The sequence below is a fragment of the Phaethon aethereus genome (genome assembly GCF_964289735.1).
Source record: "Phaethon aethereus genome assembly, chromosome: 1".
Lineage (NCBI taxonomy): Eukaryota > Metazoa > Chordata > Aves > Phaethontiformes > Phaethontidae > Phaethon > Phaethon aethereus.
Window position 1 is genome coordinate 205,581,519 of NC_138575.1, and position 22,397 is coordinate 205,603,915.

The 22,397-nt window shown below is 41.8% G+C and overlaps 1 protein-coding gene across 2 annotated transcripts in view; it reads right to left on the minus strand.

Annotated features, from left to right (window-relative positions):
* Window positions 1-22,397, minus strand: part of GRIA4 (glutamate ionotropic receptor AMPA type subunit 4) — a gene marked incomplete at its 3' end in the record, with an annotated part of 250,182 nt that overhangs the window by 20,668 nt on the left and 207,117 nt on the right. For both annotated transcript variants that reach the window (XM_082009469.1, XM_082009470.1), the window contains exon 13: window positions 22,078-22,325. In XM_082009469.1, the coding sequence (XP_081865595.1) occupies window positions 22,078-22,325 (248 nt within the window). The remainder of the gene's footprint in view (window positions 1-22,077; window positions 22,326-22,397) is intronic.

Sequence of the window (22,397 nt, forward strand, 5' to 3'; positions counted from 1 at the left end):
TCAGTGCCACTCTTTTTTTGAAGAGCCTACTTGTGCCAACTGCAGATACGCTTTTCACAGTTGGCAAATGATTAAACTGCACAGACAGATTACAGTGCAACTACCCAGACCCTTGCAAAACAGCATCTATGATTCCAGACAGGGATACTTCATCTGCTACCCAAAAGAATCGCAGTAGGGCACTTGCCCAAAGCCCAGGGAAGCTGGCAGAGATCTGCTTTGAGTTCCAGTGAGTTTGGGTCACAGCAATGGCCAACAGACAACCCATCCATTGGACTTCAGTCTGTATGAAGCACTGAGGCAGGCATTCACCAAACGACCTGAACGCTATGGCATGCAGCACTGTGGTACCTAGCAGTTACATGCTCAACAACAGGAGGGGCATTTCGAAGGCTGATAGAGACACACCAAGGTCCCTGCACCGCAAGAGAATGAGACAGAAGCCCAGGTTAGGGGACACAGCAGCCAATGTCACGAACACTGCTGGAAATTTGAGACAGCCATAGGGGAACAGCACGGGAAGGGGCACCGAATTCTGCCTAATGCAACGCTTTAAGCACCTATCTCAGCACAGCAACTCAGCATCCCTAAGAAACCAGAAACTAAAACACAAAATGCGTCCTGTAGGTTAAAATCAAGCTTGTTTTCAACAGCCTAATGCCCAGAGCTTGAATACACGCAAGAGATAGAAAAGGCTCTCTCCAGCCTGATTAGACTTGAGTAAGTATCCACAGTCCCAGCCACAGCTGCTTTTTGTTTAAGTCTTTCAGCTCCCAAAATCTCTGGATGCATGTGGTTCATGGGATGGGTGGAAAGCGTCACCCGTCAGCACTGCTCAGCACCATCCGCGAATGCAATTCAGAGGACTCGGCCTTGGCCTGAGCACACGTAACGAAGGAGACCTCCCCCGTGAAGTCAGGTCCCAGAATATCTGCTTTTGAATACTAAATGGCATAAAGGCACAGACAGGTCCCTAAGTACTCATTACAACAAAGGCAGGATCTCTGCTGAGAGCATTTAATAACAATCTTTTAGGTAACTGGTAGAGTTTTGCCAGGAAAACTTAAATGTCTTAGCTATTTAAACAGCTTTGACATTTTCCCGAACCCCTTTCCTGAACTTAGTCCCATAAATTCTGTGTAACTGGCACGTTAGATAGCAAAATACTTCCCTGAATCCTGGGCAGATTCTTGGTGAAATTCTGCCGTTATCACACAGAATCACAGAATCACAGAATCACTAGGTTGGAAAGGACCTTCAAGATCATCAAGTCCAACCATTAATCCAGCGCCACCATGTCCCCTAAACCATGTCCTGAAGCCACATCCACACGTTTTTTGAACACTTCCAGAGATGGCAACTCCACCACCTCCCTGGGCAGCCTGTTCCAATGCCTGACCACCCTCTCGGTGAAGAAATTTTTCCTAATATCCAATCTAAACCTCCCCTGGTGCAACTTGAGGCCATTTCCTCTTGTCCTATTGCTGGTTACTTGGGAGAAGAGACCAACACCCTCGTCGCCACAACCCCCTTTCAGGTAGTTGTAGAGAGCGATAAGGTCTCCCCTCAGCCTCCTCTTCTCCAGACTAAACAACCCCAGTTCCCTCAGCCGCTCCTCATAAGACTTGTGCTCCAGACCCCTCACCAGCTTCGTTGCCCTTCTCTGGACATGCTCCAGCAACTCAACATACTTCTTGTAGAGAGGGGCCCAAAATTGAACACAGTATTCAAGATGTGGCCTCACCAGTGCCGAGTACAGGGGCACAATCACTTCCCTACTCCTGCTGGCCACACTATTCCTGATACAGGCCAGGATGCTGTTGGCCTTCTTGGCCACCTGGGCACACTGCTGGCTCATGTTCAGCCGGCTGTCAACCAGCACCCCCAGGTCCCTTTTCCGTCTTTACAGACGGCGGCACTGTTTCACTGCTTGGCGTTGGAGATGTTGTTCACTTGAAATAATGAACAAGCAGGATGTGCAAAAATAACATGACTCACTAATGAGACTCTACGCACACAGAGACAGCTTTGTTTAAACTGCGGCCGTATTGTGCAGCATATTGTCCTAGAACCTCTGGTGCCACCACTGCAGTTACTGAGGCAGAAGCAGAGACCCTGACCCTCTAAAAGGCTTTTCACAAAGCCCTCCCAGAAGGATTTGAAAGCTCAGAAATCGCTCAGTCACTCAGAAGTCACATCGTGCAGCGGGATGCCACCTCTGCTTAACCTTAGGTTCTCTGAATGTACAGCAAACTTCAGACAAAGAGTACCTGAATGTTCAATGATCAAAGCACCATAGGTGGGCCATACACAAGCCATGGACTAACTGGCAAAATACAGGGATCGGCTTTTTATTCCAGCAAAATCCATGACTACATTGTCATATAAGATTGTTGTATATATACTCCTATATAAATAGAGCCTGGAAAAAAGTGGGGATCGGTAAACTACTGCACAATGGGAAGTGAAGCCATGAATGCGGCGGTGAATCTGCAGGAGGAGTTCACTGAAGGAACAAACTTTCCCAAGACCACAACGTCACAGCCAGCGATGCGTCGGCCACTGATGACGCGTCTCCAGCAACTCAAAGCTCATTTTCTTCCTTGCACTTTGGACATCCCTCCCTGCAGCTCCCTGCTGATGCAGCCGTCTCCCAGGCAAGCGTCTCGGTGCTCCTGGCGCAGGCTGGAGGGGGCCGTCCCCCAGGACAAGGCAGAGGGAGAGCTCGGTGAAGCCGGGTTCGGTGACCTTATTTCAGTTTTGTGAATTGCAGTTATTCTCTCATGAACTAATCCGTACCCAGCCCAGGTGGCTTGGGAAGAGGAGGCCACAGCTGCCCGCGAGCCTCCCCTCGCCGCTCAGCCTCGCGCTATCCGGACGCAGCTGAGGATCTGTCTCAGACCTACTTAGTGAAACGCAAGCGGGTGCAGCTTTCCAGCTTGTTCATATCATCAATTCAAATGATTTTAAACGGGAAAAATGAAAATGCAACCTTACCAAGCAAAAAATTAAAACCTGCCTGTCTTCTGAGCTGTTTATTCCAACCGTGTTTTGAAAAGTGCTGATGGCAGATTGTAACAAACGCGGCGCAGTTTAAGGATGTTTGACAATTCATCAAGAGAAATTAAGTGTAAAGCTGCACGGCACTGGCTGAATATGTTTAATAAATTAGGAATGAAACAAGCACTCTGTTAACAAGGAAGATGTAGCCAAAGCTTACATCATTCTATACTGAGAAGGCTTGAAGCATCAATAATGCAAATATTAATGCAAGAGCATTTTTACAAGAAAAGCAACCTAAATTTTAATGACAAAGGGCCAACTTTGAAATCGTGTTTTTTTTAAATGCATTCAAAAATTGTATTGGAATAATTTTTGTACTGGGTTTTATAAAGGTTTGCATGCTGTAATGCTATTTATATGAAAAAAATTGTATTAAAATACTGAAGCACAGCACACATCAAGACATTTTCACATGTAGCTGGTAGTTCAAACAAAATAGAGTCCTTGGCACTTGCTCTGATAGCTTGCACAGCATTTACACTAAATAAAGAACCACCAGTATTCAAGTTGTCAGTCTTCACAACAATATTAGCTCTTCTACAGTGGGTGTCTCAGACTTTCCTGCTAAGCTCTTCCATTGCTATATACATGCTTATCAGAAAAAGGATGTGACTGGCCATCTCAGTTGAGTGCCCAGGCCTGAATGAGGTTCCACCATGACGGTGGGTGCCCCTGAGGAACGGACTGGTCTGTAGAAAGTCAAAATTCTTGCAAAAAAGCTATGGGCAGGTTGTGTGCTGCATTAGAAGTTAATACCATTAATAAACGTTATTTAAAAATGTCCTGTCCGATTGCATTTAAAACACCTCTTCCCAAACAATATCTCAAAATATTCTACAAACACTAAGGATACAGTATCTTTACAAGTCTCTGTGTGTGGTGTTATTCTTTGTTTAGAGATGGGAAATTTAAAGCAGTGCTCAAATACTTTTAAATTGTAGCTCATTAAGTATAACACTCTTCATTTAGCCATCCAAATAAGACGGTTAATTTCCAGGGGCAGTGAGTATTTACAGCTTCTATGTATAGCCTAAGTATGAAGCTTAGTTACTTGAACTGAGCTTTGTAAACAAATACGAGCCAAACTGACACCTTGAGGATCAGCAGGAATTCCAATTAGTGGGAGACCCACTGCTGCTAAAAATTGCCATAGCTACTTTGAATTCAAAGAAGTCCTGACAATTCACACCAGCTAGAGGTCTGATGACTGTAGTTTAAAATATTTATATAAATTGAAAGCTGTTTTGCAGCAAGATATTCCAATTTCAGTATGCAAACACTTCTTAGCACAAGCAATTAAATATATATTTTGCTTGTGTAAAAACAACAGCAGTTGACCCAGGAAGGCAACTCGGCTTGTTTCTCTGCTTTATACAAAGCTTTTCTGTAAATAAAAAACACATAAAATTGTCCCTAGAGTAACTGTTCACATTGGTTCAGTATATAGTCTTTAGTAGAAGCAGAAACACATAGCAGCTCTGAGCTATTTTAATTTTTGCTAACGACTACCTAATCCTGTTCTCATTGAGCACTACCACTTGTCAAAGTACAATTTTTCTTGCTGGTTGCAGCATAAGCAGAATTATGTGAATAGGCTTCTGCAGTCCAACACCTGCAACCCAAAATACATGTTTTAAAGGCTTGAGTGGGATTTTTCAAAAGGGTCTGAGCACCAGTGTAACGCTGTCTCCACACTGCAGGAGTTGCTTTGATGATGAGCTTAGCCCACTGCCAGTTGCCTTGAAACTCTCTCTCACTTCAGAAACATCAGGAATCCTGAGCCCTTTACGTTTTTCATACATTTGATATTGCTGAAAGCACGTAAAATAATATTTTAAAATGTGAAATGTGCAAAATAAGCATTTTTAAAAACATGCCCCCAAAATACTTAATGCTTTCAGACGGGGTAGCATTCACCTCTGGCATGGCTGGCAGAAAGCCTTTTGCCTTTTCACACCTGAGGCGAAGCACATCTCGACTCACGGTTTTGTCGCAGGAGGGTGTTTGGATGCTGCTTCACCTGCCTTTACAGGAACTCCTAAATTTAGGGGCCCCCAACCGAGAGGAAACGGTAGCATTGGCACAGACAGGGAGGGGTTTCATGGCAGGGCTCAGGACAAGGCTTAGTGCCAGGCAGAGATTCCATCAGTGCTGGATTAGCGCTGCTGAGAAACAGGCAGCAACGGCTTGTTGGGGCGGGGGGCTCAGCAGTGACGCTCTGCCTCGTCTCACGCTGCCCCTTCCCCTCCTACCCAGACTGCATTAGTGCAAGCCTGTCTCAGTGACATTACGTTACGCTCTCCAGGCACATGTCGCTGAGATTCCTTATGTCACTCCATCTGCAAGAAAAAGCCAAATGCTGCAGTTTACTGTCTGCACAAATGATCTATTTGTTTTTCCAATGCATGACTTGATTTTAACAGGATTGAAAACATTATTCATCGTTACTGGTGTTGGCCAGTAGATTTAAATGTTCTTTTACATAATATTTTAGTCATATTTGTAAGGCATTTTAAGTTTATGCTTCTGAATGCCACAGAGTGACTATTTTCACCCAGAATGAGGCTAGGAAAAACGCTTCTCTTTTAGATGCAGTTTAGTGCTTATTGAATAGAAATAGGGTGTGGTTCCTTATAACTTAGAAAGTTCTTCCTTCTCTATATCCATCTCAGTCCGTTTGATGTTGCTGATAGATTACTAGACAGTCTATTAAGATTGCAGACTCCGGCCACCCTACGCAGAGGAAGATTTTACTACACCAAAATCTTCCAGCACAAAGCAGGTGGCAGCTGTTTCAGCAGCTTCTAATTTTTCACTCCATTCAACATGTCCTAGCAGTGGCAGAAATATTGCACCTTCGATTGAGCATTTCACAGCTTTCATCCACAGGAAGACCCAGCCCTGGGCTGAATCTCCTATCCCCAGAAGAAATGTTACTGTGACCTCCAAAACCAGTCAGGACTCATTGCTGACTCTGGCTACAGATCATGGAAAATAAAATATCCTGCTGGACTCACTGCAAAAATTAGGTTTTCTGATTCTTACCCAGCCCCATGTCTCAATGTGCTAAATAAATGTATGTTCTATTCAGTGGGTAGCAGGGCAGCTACTATAATAAACCCAAGATCTTTCTTAATGTAGTATTGAACATACCTGGCATTTTTGGAGACTGTTTCAAATTTGGCAATTTTTGAAGAAATTGCACTATCAGACTTCTCCAATTTTTCATTTATGCCAGGTGGAATCTCACCCTTTATGAACATATAATGATAAGATGGATAAAAAAAATGGATGTTGCTACATTTTCTTCCTTGTAAGCAGAAAGACCTCGTAACAGCAACTGATTAAAGATGCCAGTTTAAGATTAAGAAATGGTAAAAAAAACCCATCAGGAATGGAGTGACTTCTACAAGTAAAGATGCTCAACTGAGCATCTGTGCATGCCCTTTTCACAAACTGCCTCATCATCAGCTTAAGATGCTCCATAAAAGGTGATAAAAGTACTCTGTCCTAGATAATGTTTCTGAGGTGTCCTCAAGAGTAGATTTCATACAAAATGAGTTGCATTTAACTACTCCCAGGGTGACAGAAATAGGTACCTGTGGCAAGAGCCACAGTGACAGAAAAACCTCCTGCCATCTTCTCAACAGCTGCAACTGGAAAAAAAACCCAAACAATCTTCCTGCTGTTACTGTTCTCAGGAATATGCAGAGTAGCCAGGTTCAGTTGAATTTCACAGAATTGTAGAATCATAGAACGGTTTGTGCTGGAAGGGACCTTAAAGGTCTTCTAGTCCAAAGCCCTGCCACAGGCAGGGATACTTTCCACTATATCAGGTTGCTCAAAGCCCCATCCAACCTGGCCTTGAGCACTTCTACTTCTAGATTTTTATTTTCGAAACCAAACCCACTATTTTAGGTGCTGTTTCCAATGAGCACCAATCTTTTGCCTGTCTGGTTAGACTTTCAGCCACCAGGTCCCACCAAGGCCCAGTCCCACCTTAATGAGAAAGAAGCATGAGCTGACTGCAAAGCCCAATACCATGAACATACTGTATGGTACTGAAACTCCTGTAATATAAGCAGACCGCTCACCCATTATTTTTTCCCAGTGAGGAAAATAACCCCACATGGGAAAGCTATAGGGCAAAAATGCAATTTGCTTCCGAGTGAATTAATTAGCTGACATCAACGTCCACAAAGGTGTTAACATACCATGGCCACTATGTCAAAAAGGCATGGGCAACACTGAGAAATCAGGATGGATGCTTGATTTTTACTGTTGTCAGAAACAGACCACTAACTCATAAAGTCTGTACAGCTGATACACTGTTACCAGATCTAAAATTAGACTAAGAGGAGGTATGAGAGATTTCTGTAACTCTATGTGCTTCTTTGTGACCCCATACTGACGTTTCTCAGAAAGAAGGATTAGAAGGAAGGCGATAAATGGAAAGTTCCCTGCTAAGAGATGGTTTCTTAAGCTTTGGTCTAATTATAATGCAAACACTTTGAAGTTCATTATTTTAATTAGAAGCAGAGACCGAGAGAGAAAACAGGGGGTCCATTCCCCAGGTGGGAACTCTAGCTGCAATTGCAATGCAAACAATAAATAATACTGCATAACTTGAGCCTTAGTGAAATGCTGGATTGTGTTTTGCCTAATGGCAGATCAATACCATACAAATGAAGCAATTATAGTCGTGTCATATAAAGCCTTATTTGGTCAGCAGCCAAAATGGGGATTAGCTGGAAGAATTCCTAGGACTTTCTGTCTGAATATTATCACAGAAGTTAATGAGGAAGATCTGATAGGCCGAGACAAACGTAAACGATGCCAGCAACCAGATGAGATAGTCAGTCCAATAGCCAGTGTGCTGATAATTAAAATGTCCTGAAGCCAGCTGAACATCAGTCCAAGATCAGGTGAAATTATCAGACAAGGGCAATCCAATCCCTCTGGCAACCAGCTATATAACGTTGCCACCATCAGTAGAGCCATGTACACAGCAGCAAATGCAAATACACCAGCACTCGTACCAGCCAGACCAAGCACAGTCACGTCAATACAGTAATACTCATGCTGGTAATGTTTCAAACACAAGCAACCAGGCTATAGAGAAAACAAGGTATGGAAATTACTAATAGATCTCCACAGTGGATATGGAGATCCAGCTAATGTAATTGCTGTTGTCCTGAACACATGCCCACATGCCACTTTTAATAAAAAAAGCTGGAGGGAGTAGGGTCCAGTGGTGATGGAGATTTCTGCTATTACTTTCTAAAGGGAAGACAGAACAACATGTGGTCATAGACCATAGACTGTTTAAGAAACCATTAGCTGAAGTTACATTTCCCCTATTGTTTTGTCTCTAAAACATTTTCTTTGATCAAAGACACTGAGAAATCTACTGTGGGGCTTGTTCCTCCATGGATTTGAAATAATCATATAAACATCTGAAATAGGAATGTACTTTACATATTCACAGCACAATAAAAACTACGCTATTAATCTTCACTATCCCTCTGAGGTTGATGGGCAATTGTCACTACCTTCAATTTGCAAAGGTGAAACTGAAGCCAGAAGGTGAACTGACCTCCTCCGAGACTCCCAGGAAATTGGGGCAGGATCATAATTAAGCTCATCAGTACAACGTGACTTCCAGCCTCATGCTCAGTCTACCACACTTTATTGCCGTTCAGAAATCTTTGGGCCTTTTCAGGCAAGTGTTCATAGAGAATTTGTCCGTCTTGCCTCCCAATGGAAAACACTTCCTAGAGGCAGACTAAGCTTAAACTTCTGTGCACATTCCTTCAACTCAGTCTTTAACCATGAGATACTCCTAATTTTTCTGCATACCCTGCCAAAAGTGAGAAACAGCCAACCTGGGTGGTCTAACTCCTCTAACAAAAATCTCTTCCACCTTTTGACCCTACTCTTAAGTGTTCCACAAAGGTCCATACTGTCAGTCACTCAGCAGCTATACAAGGCTGCTTGAGAAGGTAAGGGCTCCCTTTGCCCTGGCAAAGCAGAGATACGAAGCACTGCCACTTATTTCACTGAATTCAGACACTCTCACTTTCTTTTGCTTTTCCAGCATGAGAAGCGAATTTAGATAAGAACAATCTGATTGCCTTTTGATTCACAGAAATCATAACTAAAGCCTAGTGGTCAGGAGCAGCTTTGGTACAAGCTGGGAAGAAGACTTTCCGCTACACAGAAAACTTAAACATCCCTCTCTGTAAGCTCCTACAACTTTCCAAATACTCTGTAGTTCCAGGAGATTGAATGTGATGGTTCAAGATGTCCTTTTAGCATCCATAACTGTCAAAAAGGGATCATAGCATAGTGCAGTCTGGCAGGCACCCCAGTAGGTGTTTGGTGCGGCCTCCTGCTCACACAAGCGTGAGGTCAGACCAAGCTGCTCAGGCTTCATCCAGTCAGTTTGAAAACCTCCAAGGATGGGGGCTGCACAACTTCTCTGGGGCAACCAGTGTCACCATCAGACTGTTCCGAGGCATTCAGGGGAAAAAGGTCCTCCTTACATCCAGTCTGAACTTCTCCTGTTTTAGTTTATGCCCATTGCCTCTTACCTTCTCATCCTGCACCGCTGTGAAGAGCCTGGCTCCATCTCCTTGAAGACCTCCCCACAGGCACTGTGGGCTGCTGTTAGGTCCCCTTCAAAGCTATCTCTGCTCCAGGCTGAACAAGCCCAGCTCCTCAGCCTCTCCTCACAGTGCAGGTGTGCCAGATCCAGCTTGATCACCTTCCACTGAAATTCCTTCAATTTATTGATGTTTTTCTTCAATTAGGAGGCCAAAAAAGTATGCAGTGTTCTAGATGTGATCTGATTGTTTGCAATTATTTTATTTGATGCCACAATATTTTCTCTTGCGGCCTACAAATTGGATGAGCTAAAAGCCCTCTAACTGGAAACTGTCTTGGATAATTGCCCACTATCTAAAAGAGATGCCAAAAGTAGAAGCCTGCTTATTTAACTGTGATAGGAACAACTCCTAAATCTTCAAGAAACTCTGATGACTTTCTGTTCACTTTCAACTACACTTCCATAGCCTGAGTTTGCATTACTTAAACTTTGCACAACCAGAACTAATTGTCAAGTAAGTGTTCCTATGGATTTAAAGGGGGGGGGGGGGGAGGCGGAAATCATTACCAGGTAAAGTTAGAATATGATTAAAATAGTAACATATACTGATGAAAAGTGGAGGCAATAGATCTTAGAAAGTGCAGAGCATCTGAAGTAGATGCACCTATGCACACAGAAGGACATAATCTTTTTAATTAAAGATCAGTAAAGAAATGAGCATCAGCCTATGTCCTGGCTTTTATTGTTTTGTGTTGCAACCAGTAAAAAGCTTTTGTGGAAATCTTCAAATTAAAATTTTTTGTTGAAAATGTAAAAATCTGAATTGCCTAGTGAGTTTTGCATTTAGGCACCTGAAATTTGGGTGATATGACTTATTGAGAAAAAGTCGAGATATTCTGTAGGAAATACTTGCAGATATCCATCCAGGTTCAATGAGTTTTTCTTTAGACTCAGAGTTTTAAGATCCAAAATAGATCTGAACCACACAAATGACATAGCATAAAATGGTATAAAGAGAACTTCTACACTGCTGCCTAAATCCATACCAAGGAAGCCAAAGGTCTCATTCTGAATGTAAAAGTCTCTCTTAAGACACAGTTGCAAATTTTGGCTGCACTAAATGGAACCATATAAGCAATAGATTGGAATGAGCCTAATGTGTAATTATGTACAGAGAAAGCCTATTCTGGAGGTAACAGATGGGCTGCCAGATGTTGGGGCTACTCTCACCTGCAGGCCTCATTCATTAATGGAAGATGCAAGGGATCTGGATTTTCCCGCGCATAGATGCTATTCCTGCTCACGTGGTGGGTGCAGAGAAGAAAAAAAAAAAAAAGCTCTGTCGTCTTTGTGTCCTGGAGGCAGATTATTCTTTTCATGTGTTCTTTTAAAGTAGAAAGAAATAACTGATGTGTAACAATAAAATAGGTCTCTGTATGAGGTCATGCTTGGACCACTTTCATCCAGTTGACTTTTGGCTTTAAGAAAGTGCAGGGAAAATTGTAGTCAAACTTTGACTACAGAAAAATGCCAATCCTGCCAGAAGCTGTTAAAAAAAGAGGCTCACTCAACAAAAGAGCACACAGCATTGTTCAGCATCAGGTGATTTGGTAAAATATATGGATAGATAGGAGCTAAACCCTTTTTCAGCTTTGATTTAAACTCTTACTCAGTGACTCTCTTCACTGGGTGAGGAACAGGCTGGATGGCCGAGCCCAGAGAGTTGTGGTGAACAGCGTTAAATCCAGCTGGCGGCCGGTCACAAGCGGTGTTCCCCAGGGCTTGGTTCTGGGGCCGGTCTTGTTCAATGTCTTTATAGATGATCTGGATGAGGGAATCAAGTGCTCCCTCAGTAAGTTTGCAGATGACACCAAGGTGGGAGTGTTGATCTGCTGGAGGGTAGGAGGGCTCTGCAGAGGGATCTGGACAGGCTGGATCGATGGGCAGAGGTCAACTGTATGAGATTTAATAAGGCCAAGTGCAGGGTCCTGCACTTGGGTCACAACAACCCCATGCAACGCTACAGGCTTGGGGAGGAGTGGCTGGAGAGCTGCCCGGCGGAAAGGGACCTGGGGGTGCTGGTTGACAGCCGGCTGAACATGAGCCAGCAGTGTGCCCAGGTGGCCAAGAAGGCCAACAGCATCCTGGCCTGTATCAGCAATAGTGTGGCCAGCAGGAGGAGGGAAGTGATCGTGCCCCTGTACTCGGCATTGCTGAGGTCGCACCTCGAATACTGTGTTCAGTTTTGGGCCCCTCACTACAAGAAGGACATTGAGGTGCTGGAGCATGTCCAGAGAAGGGCAACAAAGCTGGTGAGGGGTCTGGAGCACAAGTCTTATGAGGAGCGGCTGAGGGAACTGGGGTTGTTTGGTCTGGAGAAGAGAAGTCTGAGGGGAGACCTTATCACTCTCTACAACTACCTGAAAGGGGGTTGCGGCCACGAGGGTGTTGGCCTCTTCTCCCAAGTAACCAGCGATAGGACGAGACGAAATGGCCTCAAGTTGCGCCAGGGGAGGTTTAGATTGAATATTAGGAAAAATTTCTTCACTGAGAGGGTTGTCAGGCATTGGAACAGGCTGCTCAGGGAGGTGGTGGAGTTGCCATCTCTGGAAGTGTTCAAAAAATGTGTGAATGTGGCGCTTCAAGACATGGTTTAGGGAACATGGTGGCGCTGGATTAATGGTTGGACTTGATGATCTTGAAGGTCCTTTCCAACCTTGTGATTCTGTGATTCTGTGATTCTGTGACTTAATGGAAATGGGAAGCAGAGGAAGGAAGGAAGGAAATGGGAGTAAGACTACTAGCTATAAAAATACAGAGACTTGAGCAAAGGATATCTAGAGATAGTTGAGAAAAAGAGCAGTAGTTTTGACTCTACTTCCTACCACGCACAAGGTAGACCAGTTCAGAGAAATACTGAGTGACCACAAGTCACCGTTTTATCATACAATCTTTTAAACTTGTACTTTCAGTGAAATGCACATATGGTCATTTTTATCTGGAACCTGAGCAGCTTGGGAACATCTTGCTGATGTTGGGAAATAGCTCCATTTTAGAGGTGTTGTGCTAAGACACAGAGTAGCTTAAATAATATATTAAAACTCCTGAATCTTGTTCTGTCCTTTTTTCATTGGCAACATCTTTTCACCTTTCATTTTGGGACGTTCACTCCCTCCATAACGCCTACGCTGTCGCACAGTGTGCCAGTCTAAGATACTGTTCTCAGCTCAAATAAACCACAAGGAACAGAATAAACTTTTTTCCTTACTTTTGGTTTGTGATTTCTCCCAAGAGCCAAGGCTGCATAAAGACTAAATGGCCTTTTTTTTGTGTCTCTCAGGAGTCCATCTAGTACTTACTGTCAATTGGAAGTGGGCAGTTTTGCAACTACCACACAGATAAATCGCAAACTGTTTTTCAGGCGCTATTTGTTCCCCAAATGTCAGTTCCACAGAGAGTTATTGTTACGAGCTGCTGAAATGCCTTTCAGTGACCTGCTCCCTTGCTTTAGTCTACCTACAATTTACCTGGACAATTATTATCTTAGTGGGATAGGCCTTTTACTTGGTGGGAACTGTACCATCAACTTCAAAGGGTTGTTGGCTTGTGCCCTTAATGAATACGTATTCTCAAGCCTGGCAGTTTCCTGGGAATTGACACTTCAACAGCCAGAAAACTGTAATGAAAAGAAAAGAGAGAAATAATAACGAGCTGCATTGTTAAAAATAATGGGCTGCATCTTGCCCTCCGCTGAGCTGCTTTATGAGGGACTGGGGAAATGGCAGGGAAAAGGGCAGGAGAAATGTATTTCTGAAGTGCCAAGAAGCAGAGTTTGCTCCTCAGAGGATCTATATATTGGAAACAACGATAAGTCTTTTGTGTCCCACTGGCATACTCTGGGGATTAATGCTTATCAAACCTTGGCAAACTTCCAGAGAGTCAGTAAGATGTGTGCACAGCAATGGTATCAGTATTTTTAAGAGATTCTGGTCTTCACTGATAGTTTTAGGGAAGGCCATTGGTTATGCTTAAATAACAGCCTGACAAATTTCATTTGGACAGATTTGATATCATGAAGCTCCTATTCTATTTGCATTCAAATATTTCTAAACCAGACAAACAAACAAAAAAAGAACTGTGATTTTGTTTTGATGCTTTGATTTCTTTCTGATTGTAGAAAATGAGCCTGTTACAAAATTTGTCCTGGTGCTGACTACCATGGTCTGTCCCAAACAGTGCTTCTATACGACAGCACAGAAATTTCACCTTTAGTAATCACTAAATATCAGAAGCACAAAGTTCTTGTATAAATATCTCATAAAAAAGGAAAACAATGAAAAAGAAAGCCTTATCGTGCTATTAAGCCAATGCTAAATTTGAAGAGACGGAATAGTAGTTTCACCTTTTATACTGATTATACCGCTAACCTAAAAATGCCTATTGCCATTGCAATGTTTAGATAAAAAATTTCCTTTCTTGTCAATAGTTTTATTGCTGTTTCCATGGTATGTCCTTTCACTCTTTCTCAGAAGTACCTCATTTCATGACTGTTCTCACTAAAATCCCGGGACCTTCCCTGGAGTAAGGAGGAGGATGATATTAGCAGAGAGGTACCTGAATGTGGCTGTGCCACCAGAATGGGCGCCGGGCTTCTTGGAAGACCTTTGCCTTCCATCAGTTGCTTCTAATGTCATTCGTAGTGTAGGAAAACAGAAATGGCAGCAGAACAAATTCCTGTGGCTTCTGCTCTCTCCTCCAGACTACAGAGAGCTTTGTTCAATTATGAACCACCCCCTGAAGTCTGAGGGTGAAATCTTCAGCACATGGCAATGGAGTATTTCTTCATTGTGGGGCAAGGTAGATCAGAGATGGCTTTTTGAAGTACGTGAAAGATACACTGATTTTTTTTTTTTTTGGCAGGACAGAGAAAACTCAGTGAGTTCAGCATCATGGACACTAATGAATTGTTTTCTTCTAATGATACAAATATCAGAAACTCTCTCAATAATAATTCTCTTCTCTGCAATTTGGTGACTCAAGTCAGGATTATCACAATTTCCTCCCTCTACAGGTAAAAATTGCAAGAAGGCGCAAAACTCCTCCTCCAAGAAGAAGATTTTGCTGAAATACATTTGCTCGTACATCTTGCAACGGAGCTCATTAGCCATGATCAAGTTTTCTGGTTTTTTATTCCACTCTTTTCATACGGGGAAGACCCTGATATTGATTAAAAATTATAAGCTTAATCCAATAGGTATCACTGGGGAACAGAGCAAACTGGAATTCTGGTCTCTGCTCTCAAAGCTTTATTTTTACTTTTAAAAGATGTTCTGTTTTCCGACAGGAATAATCCAGATAACCGAAACTAAGTATGCCTCCCAGGCTCAGCTGAAAGAACAATTGCTGGCATTCATTGCCAGGCTCTCTCTCCACTGATCTTCTTTTGACCTCTGACTTTTACATTCCTTGCTAAGCAGTGGCCCAGTCTCTGCCTTTTTACCTAGTAAATGTTATTTTTAGTTGACAGAAAACCCAACAAGCTCTGAAGGATCTGACCTGCTTGAGAAATACCCGGGCTATAAGCTCTGGCACAGAATGAGTAATAGGGTGGTAATTCAAGCCTAAAGTGAAGGGAAGAATATTATGCAAAGTCATACAGTACGATCTACACCATCAGTCAAACAGGATATGTTTACAATATGCATAAAATGTTATAGATCACATTCTATTCTTCAAATAATTTTGTATCACAGAAAGAAATGACCTTGTAAAATCTTGGTAAGTGAATCTCATGACTAAAATCCTGTTGCAAATATCAACAGAACACCCCATAACTACGCAGGTTTTTTTGTTTTCTCCACTGCCCCTTGCTTTACAAGAATAGAGGGCAAACTCAGTAATTTCAGATCACTCATTTTTATCCTCAAAACTCCATTATTCACCAGTTGTCACTACATCTGCTCTACATCAAACATAAATAACACCAGTTTCTAGCTCCTTCAGTGCTTTGCTAAAATTATTGCCTCTACAGATAACACAGCGATTATGGGCAAGACCAGCCATTCTGTCAGGAGAACAGAAACGTGAAAAAAAATCTAACCTGTTTCCTCTGCATCTCTTTTCATTGTGAAGGTTGCTTGTTTTCAGAATGATCTGGGGAGGTTTTTTCTATGCCAGTGTTGCCAGCTGGAGGACAGCTAGGCAGCAGAGGAAATACTCATTCTTCTCTCTGACTTGCCAGAACAATGCTCAAAAGCACGCAGGGCACAGACCTTACCACGGTGACCCAAGTGTACATTAACTTTGCCTGTTTCTGTACCTTCCTACAAACAGGAACACACCATTGAGTAAACAATGCAGACCCGATGCACAGGAACACCACAAGCTAGAATAGTTACATCAATGGTATTGGTTAAAAAATAAATAGAACTATGAATTCTTTTGAAATCTGAGCAATACAGGGTACACTGACGAGTGGTCCAGGGAAATGCTTTACTTTATGATTCAACACAACTTGTACAAGGAGGCTTCACTCATGGGAAAATTATATTTTTGTGAAGATTCATGGATTTCCACAGTGCAAAACCTTTGAAAAACACTAGTGAAATAAGTCCTCTGTAGTAAATAAATTTTGACTCTGTAAATAATCTGGGTGGTCAGCTCAAACATTTTTTCCTAGTTTTCCTCTTATTCAGAGGGAAGCTGTGAATATCATACCCATTTTTTGTACACACAAATCCAATTTTATAGAAATTATAAGAAACCAGAGAATACAAGAAGTTTTGGTGGAAACATTTTATCTGTCCTTACAGGTAACTACTGTGGAACGACTCTGATTCTTTTCACACAGAGCTTGCTGTGAATTATCCGTTCACTGATCTACAAAACCAGGGTAAAAAGAGAACAGGGGTATATATCAGAATAATATATTAAGTTCACAATAAACCCCTTTGACAGTGAATAATGATCTGGGAATTCCTTCCACAATAAGCTCCTTATACTCTGGTCTCCAAAAACATCAAGGACAGAACTTGATAAAAAGTTTTATGGTCCCATTGGAAGAAATTATACTATCAATCAGATTTACCCTTATTTTCCCAAGCTTGTTTCAGGTTAATGAAAGAAAAAGAATAGGGAATATCCCATCCTATGCAAGGTCTACTAAAATTTTGTATGAATGAGCATCCATCACCAAAGTCTTCCTTCAACAATACATTTCTAACTAAGGGTCCATACTGGATATATCCTTGAGAAGCAGAGGTAACAATGTCAGCTGTAGTACCACAATGAAATGAAGCAATGAAAGAACAGTAGTTTTGGAGATTTACCTTGGGAAAACAAGGACTAGCTTAAGTCACTGAGATCAAGATGGTAGTTTCTAAAGCCCATGCACAGAAAGACTCCCTTCATAATAGGTCTTTACCTTATTCACATAAACTCACAGGTTTTGTCAAGAAAACGTTCCCTCCATGACAGATCCCTCACTCCTAGGGCAAACATCTTTCAGGTACTGCACAATTATAGGAGAATCCGTAAGATGTTGACAAGGCACCTCTGGGATGCCTTTTGAACTCTCCAGGGCACTTGTCCCTCGCAAGGGATGGAAACTAAAATCCACAGCTTCACTCACATTGTACTTTGCACTTCACAAAAGTTGCTAGAATGATCAGAAAATTACATCCGCATCACCTGCTTCACTCTTGCTCTTCCCACATTTCCCACCTCATGTTAATACAAACACAGTAAAGAACAGATAAAGAACTAGCCCTTAGCCAGTGTAAAGAGTCAGTTCATGTCACCAGCTGTCACACTGCAAAGAATCAGCAGATACCACCATATGGACCTTTCCTCCTTCCTCCTCAGACCATAAACAATTCTTCCTTAAGTCAAACTGGAGTTACTTCTTTACTACATCCAAAGAATAAAGACTCAAATAATGAAATACAGAATCACAGATTCATATCTAGAAACATTAGCCATAATTGCAATAGTGGGAATTTAATATAGCTCTGGATTTCATCAGGTTGGTGAACAGCCACCACCAATCTCTAAAATACATCAACACTTCTATTCACAACAGGTTTTATTATTTGGTTAGATCTAATCCAGCAACTCTCATCTGTCTGGACTCAGAGTGTCTCACCAGACACTCAGGACTTGAGCAGGTTTCACACACCCATGCTGCATACTGTCAGCTGCAGGACAGGACAGCCAAATGTCTTTAGTTAAAACAGTCACAGAAACGATGACAACAATTCCTCATTTTTTAGCTCAACCTGTCATTCACCTTTGCATCAAACAGCTTCAAGGTACAAAAAGTAGAAAAAGCTTTTAGTGTACCTTTAAGACAATATTGTCCCTATTTCCTTTTTCATTACCTCTTAGAGTGGAGAACTCTCTCGTGTTCATCACTATTCAAACTTGTTTATGATGCCTACATATCTAAAACAGAAAAGCAGAGGCATGCAAGGCACAGGATTTGCATAGTACAAGATCTCCAGGTGTTGCCCTCTAGAAACACAGATTGCTGCAAGTGGTAAGGCAGACGAACCAGGGGTGATCCTCAATGGCCAGAAGTCTGGCCATGAGAACGTCTTCTAATTACAACACATTTATAAAGGCAGGTCTTGCTAAGCGGACAAGGAGCACTCTCTTAACCACCTTTGAAAACACCACCTTTGAAGAAAAAAACTCATTAATTCACACTGATTACTACACAGTAGTTTTGGACAGATACCTACCGTGGTAGGAGAATGAAACAGTAAGGACACCTGGGTAGTGCCATGACAGAAACTCAGTCTTTGTTGTGATGAGAGCCTTTGCCCTCAATCCCATGTTCCTTCTCAACCATGTCAGTGTTTTACAACTTTATATAGAAATGAGTATCACTGAAAAGGAAGGAAGGAAGGAGACACACATGATGTGTAATGTGCTGTTGCCCAGTGGGCATAAAAGAAACACACATCAGGCATTTCCCATTCTCCTCCATCCAGTGATATGCATGAATCCTAATACTGCACCAGCACTGAGAACAAATCATTCCAATTAGCCAATAGGTACTGGTTGAACACTGCAGGAGTATGTATGGAACCCAGTAAGGAAGAGTTTCAAATTAAAATCCACTACCCTGCTCATGTGTAAGCTCATGAGCAACAGAGAGACCAGTCCCTGGATCGCTCTGACAGGTGGATTTCATCCGCATGAGCAAAGTGATGGGTATGTCCTCTGTTATGAACATGAGCTTGGCAATATGACGGCAAGGAACCATTGCTAGTCCTATGCTACAGAAAGAAGTCTGCTTAAGTTTACCCCACTTCTTCTCAGTCTTAGATGAGTGAAAATATATGGTCTGGTTCTCCATATACTCACATCAATTTTATGCAGCTGTTACTACATTTTCAGTGAAAAAACTCCTGATTTATAATCATTGTAAGTAGGAAGAGGATTAAGACTAAAATATCCCTAGTGAAATAGGTGTTCAAAGAGTTTAGTGAATAATTTGCTATGAATAATTCATTTGAAAAAAATGATATTTTTCCCTAGTCCTGAAAAGCCCAAGAACGGAGTGTAAATGTTTAACAATTATATGATACTTGCAATTATTTGTGATATTTTACATCAAGTAATTTGTGGTCTACACATAAATCAAATAGGAAATTATTAAATAAAATATAGAATTTACAACCCCCGTAACAAATTATGTCTTTCATCTAATTTATGTAATGAGCTTAGCTAGTCTGCCCTTCATGGATTTCAAACTGCATGTTCAATATTTGCAATTATCTGTGCAGGCGGCGGCTACATAAGTCATCTGTTCAGTAACAGAAACACTACCATGTGGGATGCAGTCAAAATAGCAAACCCAGCACATTTTATAATTTCAAACAATTCAGAAAATACTGAAGCATGCAGTTAAAATTTACAGCTGAGTCTTTTTTGTTCAAAAACACAGGGGTAGGAAACTTTTCCCCTCTTCAGTAAGCACTACTGTCCAGAGACATAGATGGGAGAGGCGGTGCGAATGTGAGGTATTGCTTGTTCTTTATTTTTGTTCAGAACATTAAGTGTGTTGCTTAATGTTTTTAATAGGTAAGCAGCACTGATGTGTTGCCTGAGGTTTGTCACTGGGGCTGGAGAGGGAATGGGATGCAGCAGGAGAACAAGCAGCTTAGCACACGTGAAAGAAAGGCTGAGGAAAGGCATGGACATTGACAGCCAGTCGAGACAGCTTGAAAGAAGATTTGGTCCGATTTTCACGTTGGGTAGGATTCCCTGTATTCCCCTTTTTGAAAAACATTTGAAGGTAGGATGTGAAAAACTAAACGCTGTTGATCAAATCACCCTAATGATAGTTGCTTATCCCCAGTTAGACCAAACTGTGGTCTCACTGAAACCTATGGGAGCTTGGTCTTTAGTTGGGATGGAACCAGGATTTCACACTTGATCCTTACAATCACGGTTGTGCTCTTCCTTTCAGTTCTTGTTAAACTGTCTTACTAGGCCCTCTTCCTTCTAAGTCTCACTGCTTTATGTCTCAGCCCCATTACTCCTAGATATTTTTATACAAGTCTGAAATAAGCCCAAATCTGACAAACCAACTTACACTGCCTCTTAGGGCTCATTATAACAGGCTGGCTCTTGTTGTTGGTGTTGGATACTCTGCAGAAAAGAATGAAAGAGGCTAAAGAGCACCACAGAGCATGCTTAGAGCAAACAGCCCAATGCAAATATATGTATATGACGGAAGCTAAAGTGATTCCTAAAAAGTTTGCCCTAGGTTTGGCACAGTGAAGCATGACTGTCAGCGATGGGTATGTCCTTACCACAGGAAAGCAGCTCCACTAAACTGTAGTGCTGCCTACCACTTCTAGGTTGTCTGAAACACTGAGAAGGAGATAGCAATCTATTAGAAACACAAAATAAAAAATAAGTGCTTTGAAAGTATACTCAGATAACAGATCAGTCTCTCCTATTACCCGCTGTCTTCTACCATTAACAACCTTATGAGTTCTGGACATGTTTTTCTTTACAATTCCTATTTTTATTGTCATCGTTTTCCCTCTCTCACCTCCTTATGTTCTCTTACCACTTTATTCAGTGGTGAAGATGACAGTTTTTACATCTGAGAGGTGCTGAGAGGACCAAAAATTCCTATTCAGTCACTGAAATAACTGACCTGATTTTCCCCTGCACATACAAATCTTCTTTTGTTGCAGATGGAAATGATTCTGATGATACTCCTATTTTCATCCGTGTGATACAGTTAAGGCTACAGAGGTTTGTGGTATTATGTGCAGATTAAATTGGTGAGTTAAGAATGAGTCTAGTTATCTGCATTGTGGTAATGATGTCTCCTCTGTGGTCTTGGATGGTACCTCCTTCGTTATTCCCTGCACAGAACGGTGTCTCCATCTGCACTTGTAACTCCTCCCTTCAACCCACTTCGTCTCCTTTGTGAAGCTATTTCATCAGAGCCTGTTGTAACCCCTTATCATGAGCACATGGGTGAAATTTGAGAAATGGGGTGCTGGTTGCTCCATGGGCCATTCCCTCCCGCCACTTGCATGTGCCCTATCTCTGTAAGACTCCACAGGCCACACTCCCTCAATCTGCTAGTTGCTCTTTTGCTTTGAAGAAAATTGGCAAGTCTACCAGAGCAAAAAGGCAAGTTTTGTTTGCCTTAAACATTAAAGACAACACAACGGTAAATACTGCCAATTTTAACGCAGAACTAGTACCTTCACTTTTGTTTCCCTCACAATTTGAATGAAAAGCAAATGATGTTCTGCCTGTGAATCAAAAATTCTCCTACTTGACTAAGTGTGTCTGATACCATGATAACGAAAATACTGGTGAGTTTGAAGGCAGTACTGAAATGCATAATGCTAGAAACACAAGCTTATTTTTTTCTAAGTAAGAAGGTGCTTTAATAGAAGTACTTTAATGAAGAACTAATTGCCTCTGTGTGATGACAGTTGAAAAAAGATGTTTTAAGCAGCTTCTTATTCAGAAATTAGTAGCCAAGGTCAATAAACAAAACATAAAATGTAGGCATATTGTTGATGCAGATATTGATGCAGATAATGTAGGCATAATACTGCCATAACTGGTGAAAAAAGCTGATGAAATAGAATAGCTGATGTTAATTCTATTGAGGCTGACCTCAAGTAGCTAGTGTTCAACCAGTTTGGTTTTTATATGGCCTTGAAAGATATGCCAACTATAGCTGCTAAATCCATATTGCAATTAGAAATGGTTACCTTTGTTGATCAAAAAAATATGAAATGGAAGAAAAGAAAAATAACATACCATGTTTACACACAAAACAAAAAGAGCTACATCAGGGACATCAGGGAAGGTGGAATACTATAACAACACATTTTATATTGTTATACTATTCCACCCACCTTAATGGAGAACCCTTCGGTGTGGCTACGCCATAGCCTTTCGAATCCAGATTTCCTCCCACTTTCATGGTGTCACATGGCTTTCGTTGCTCAATGTACTCATTCATGGTGGACTCCAGCAGGAAGGCAAACTTGCCCTTGGATTTGCGGACACGAGCTACTCCCTCTGCAGTAGTCCTAGTGAACACTGATGGCTCTGCTGATTTCATGTAGGTCCACATCTTTTCATACACTGCTATTTTTGATCTCTGGAGAAAATTAAAAAGGAGTTAGAACAAAAGAATGTTGCAACATTTCAGAACGGCACTGTTTAAAATAAA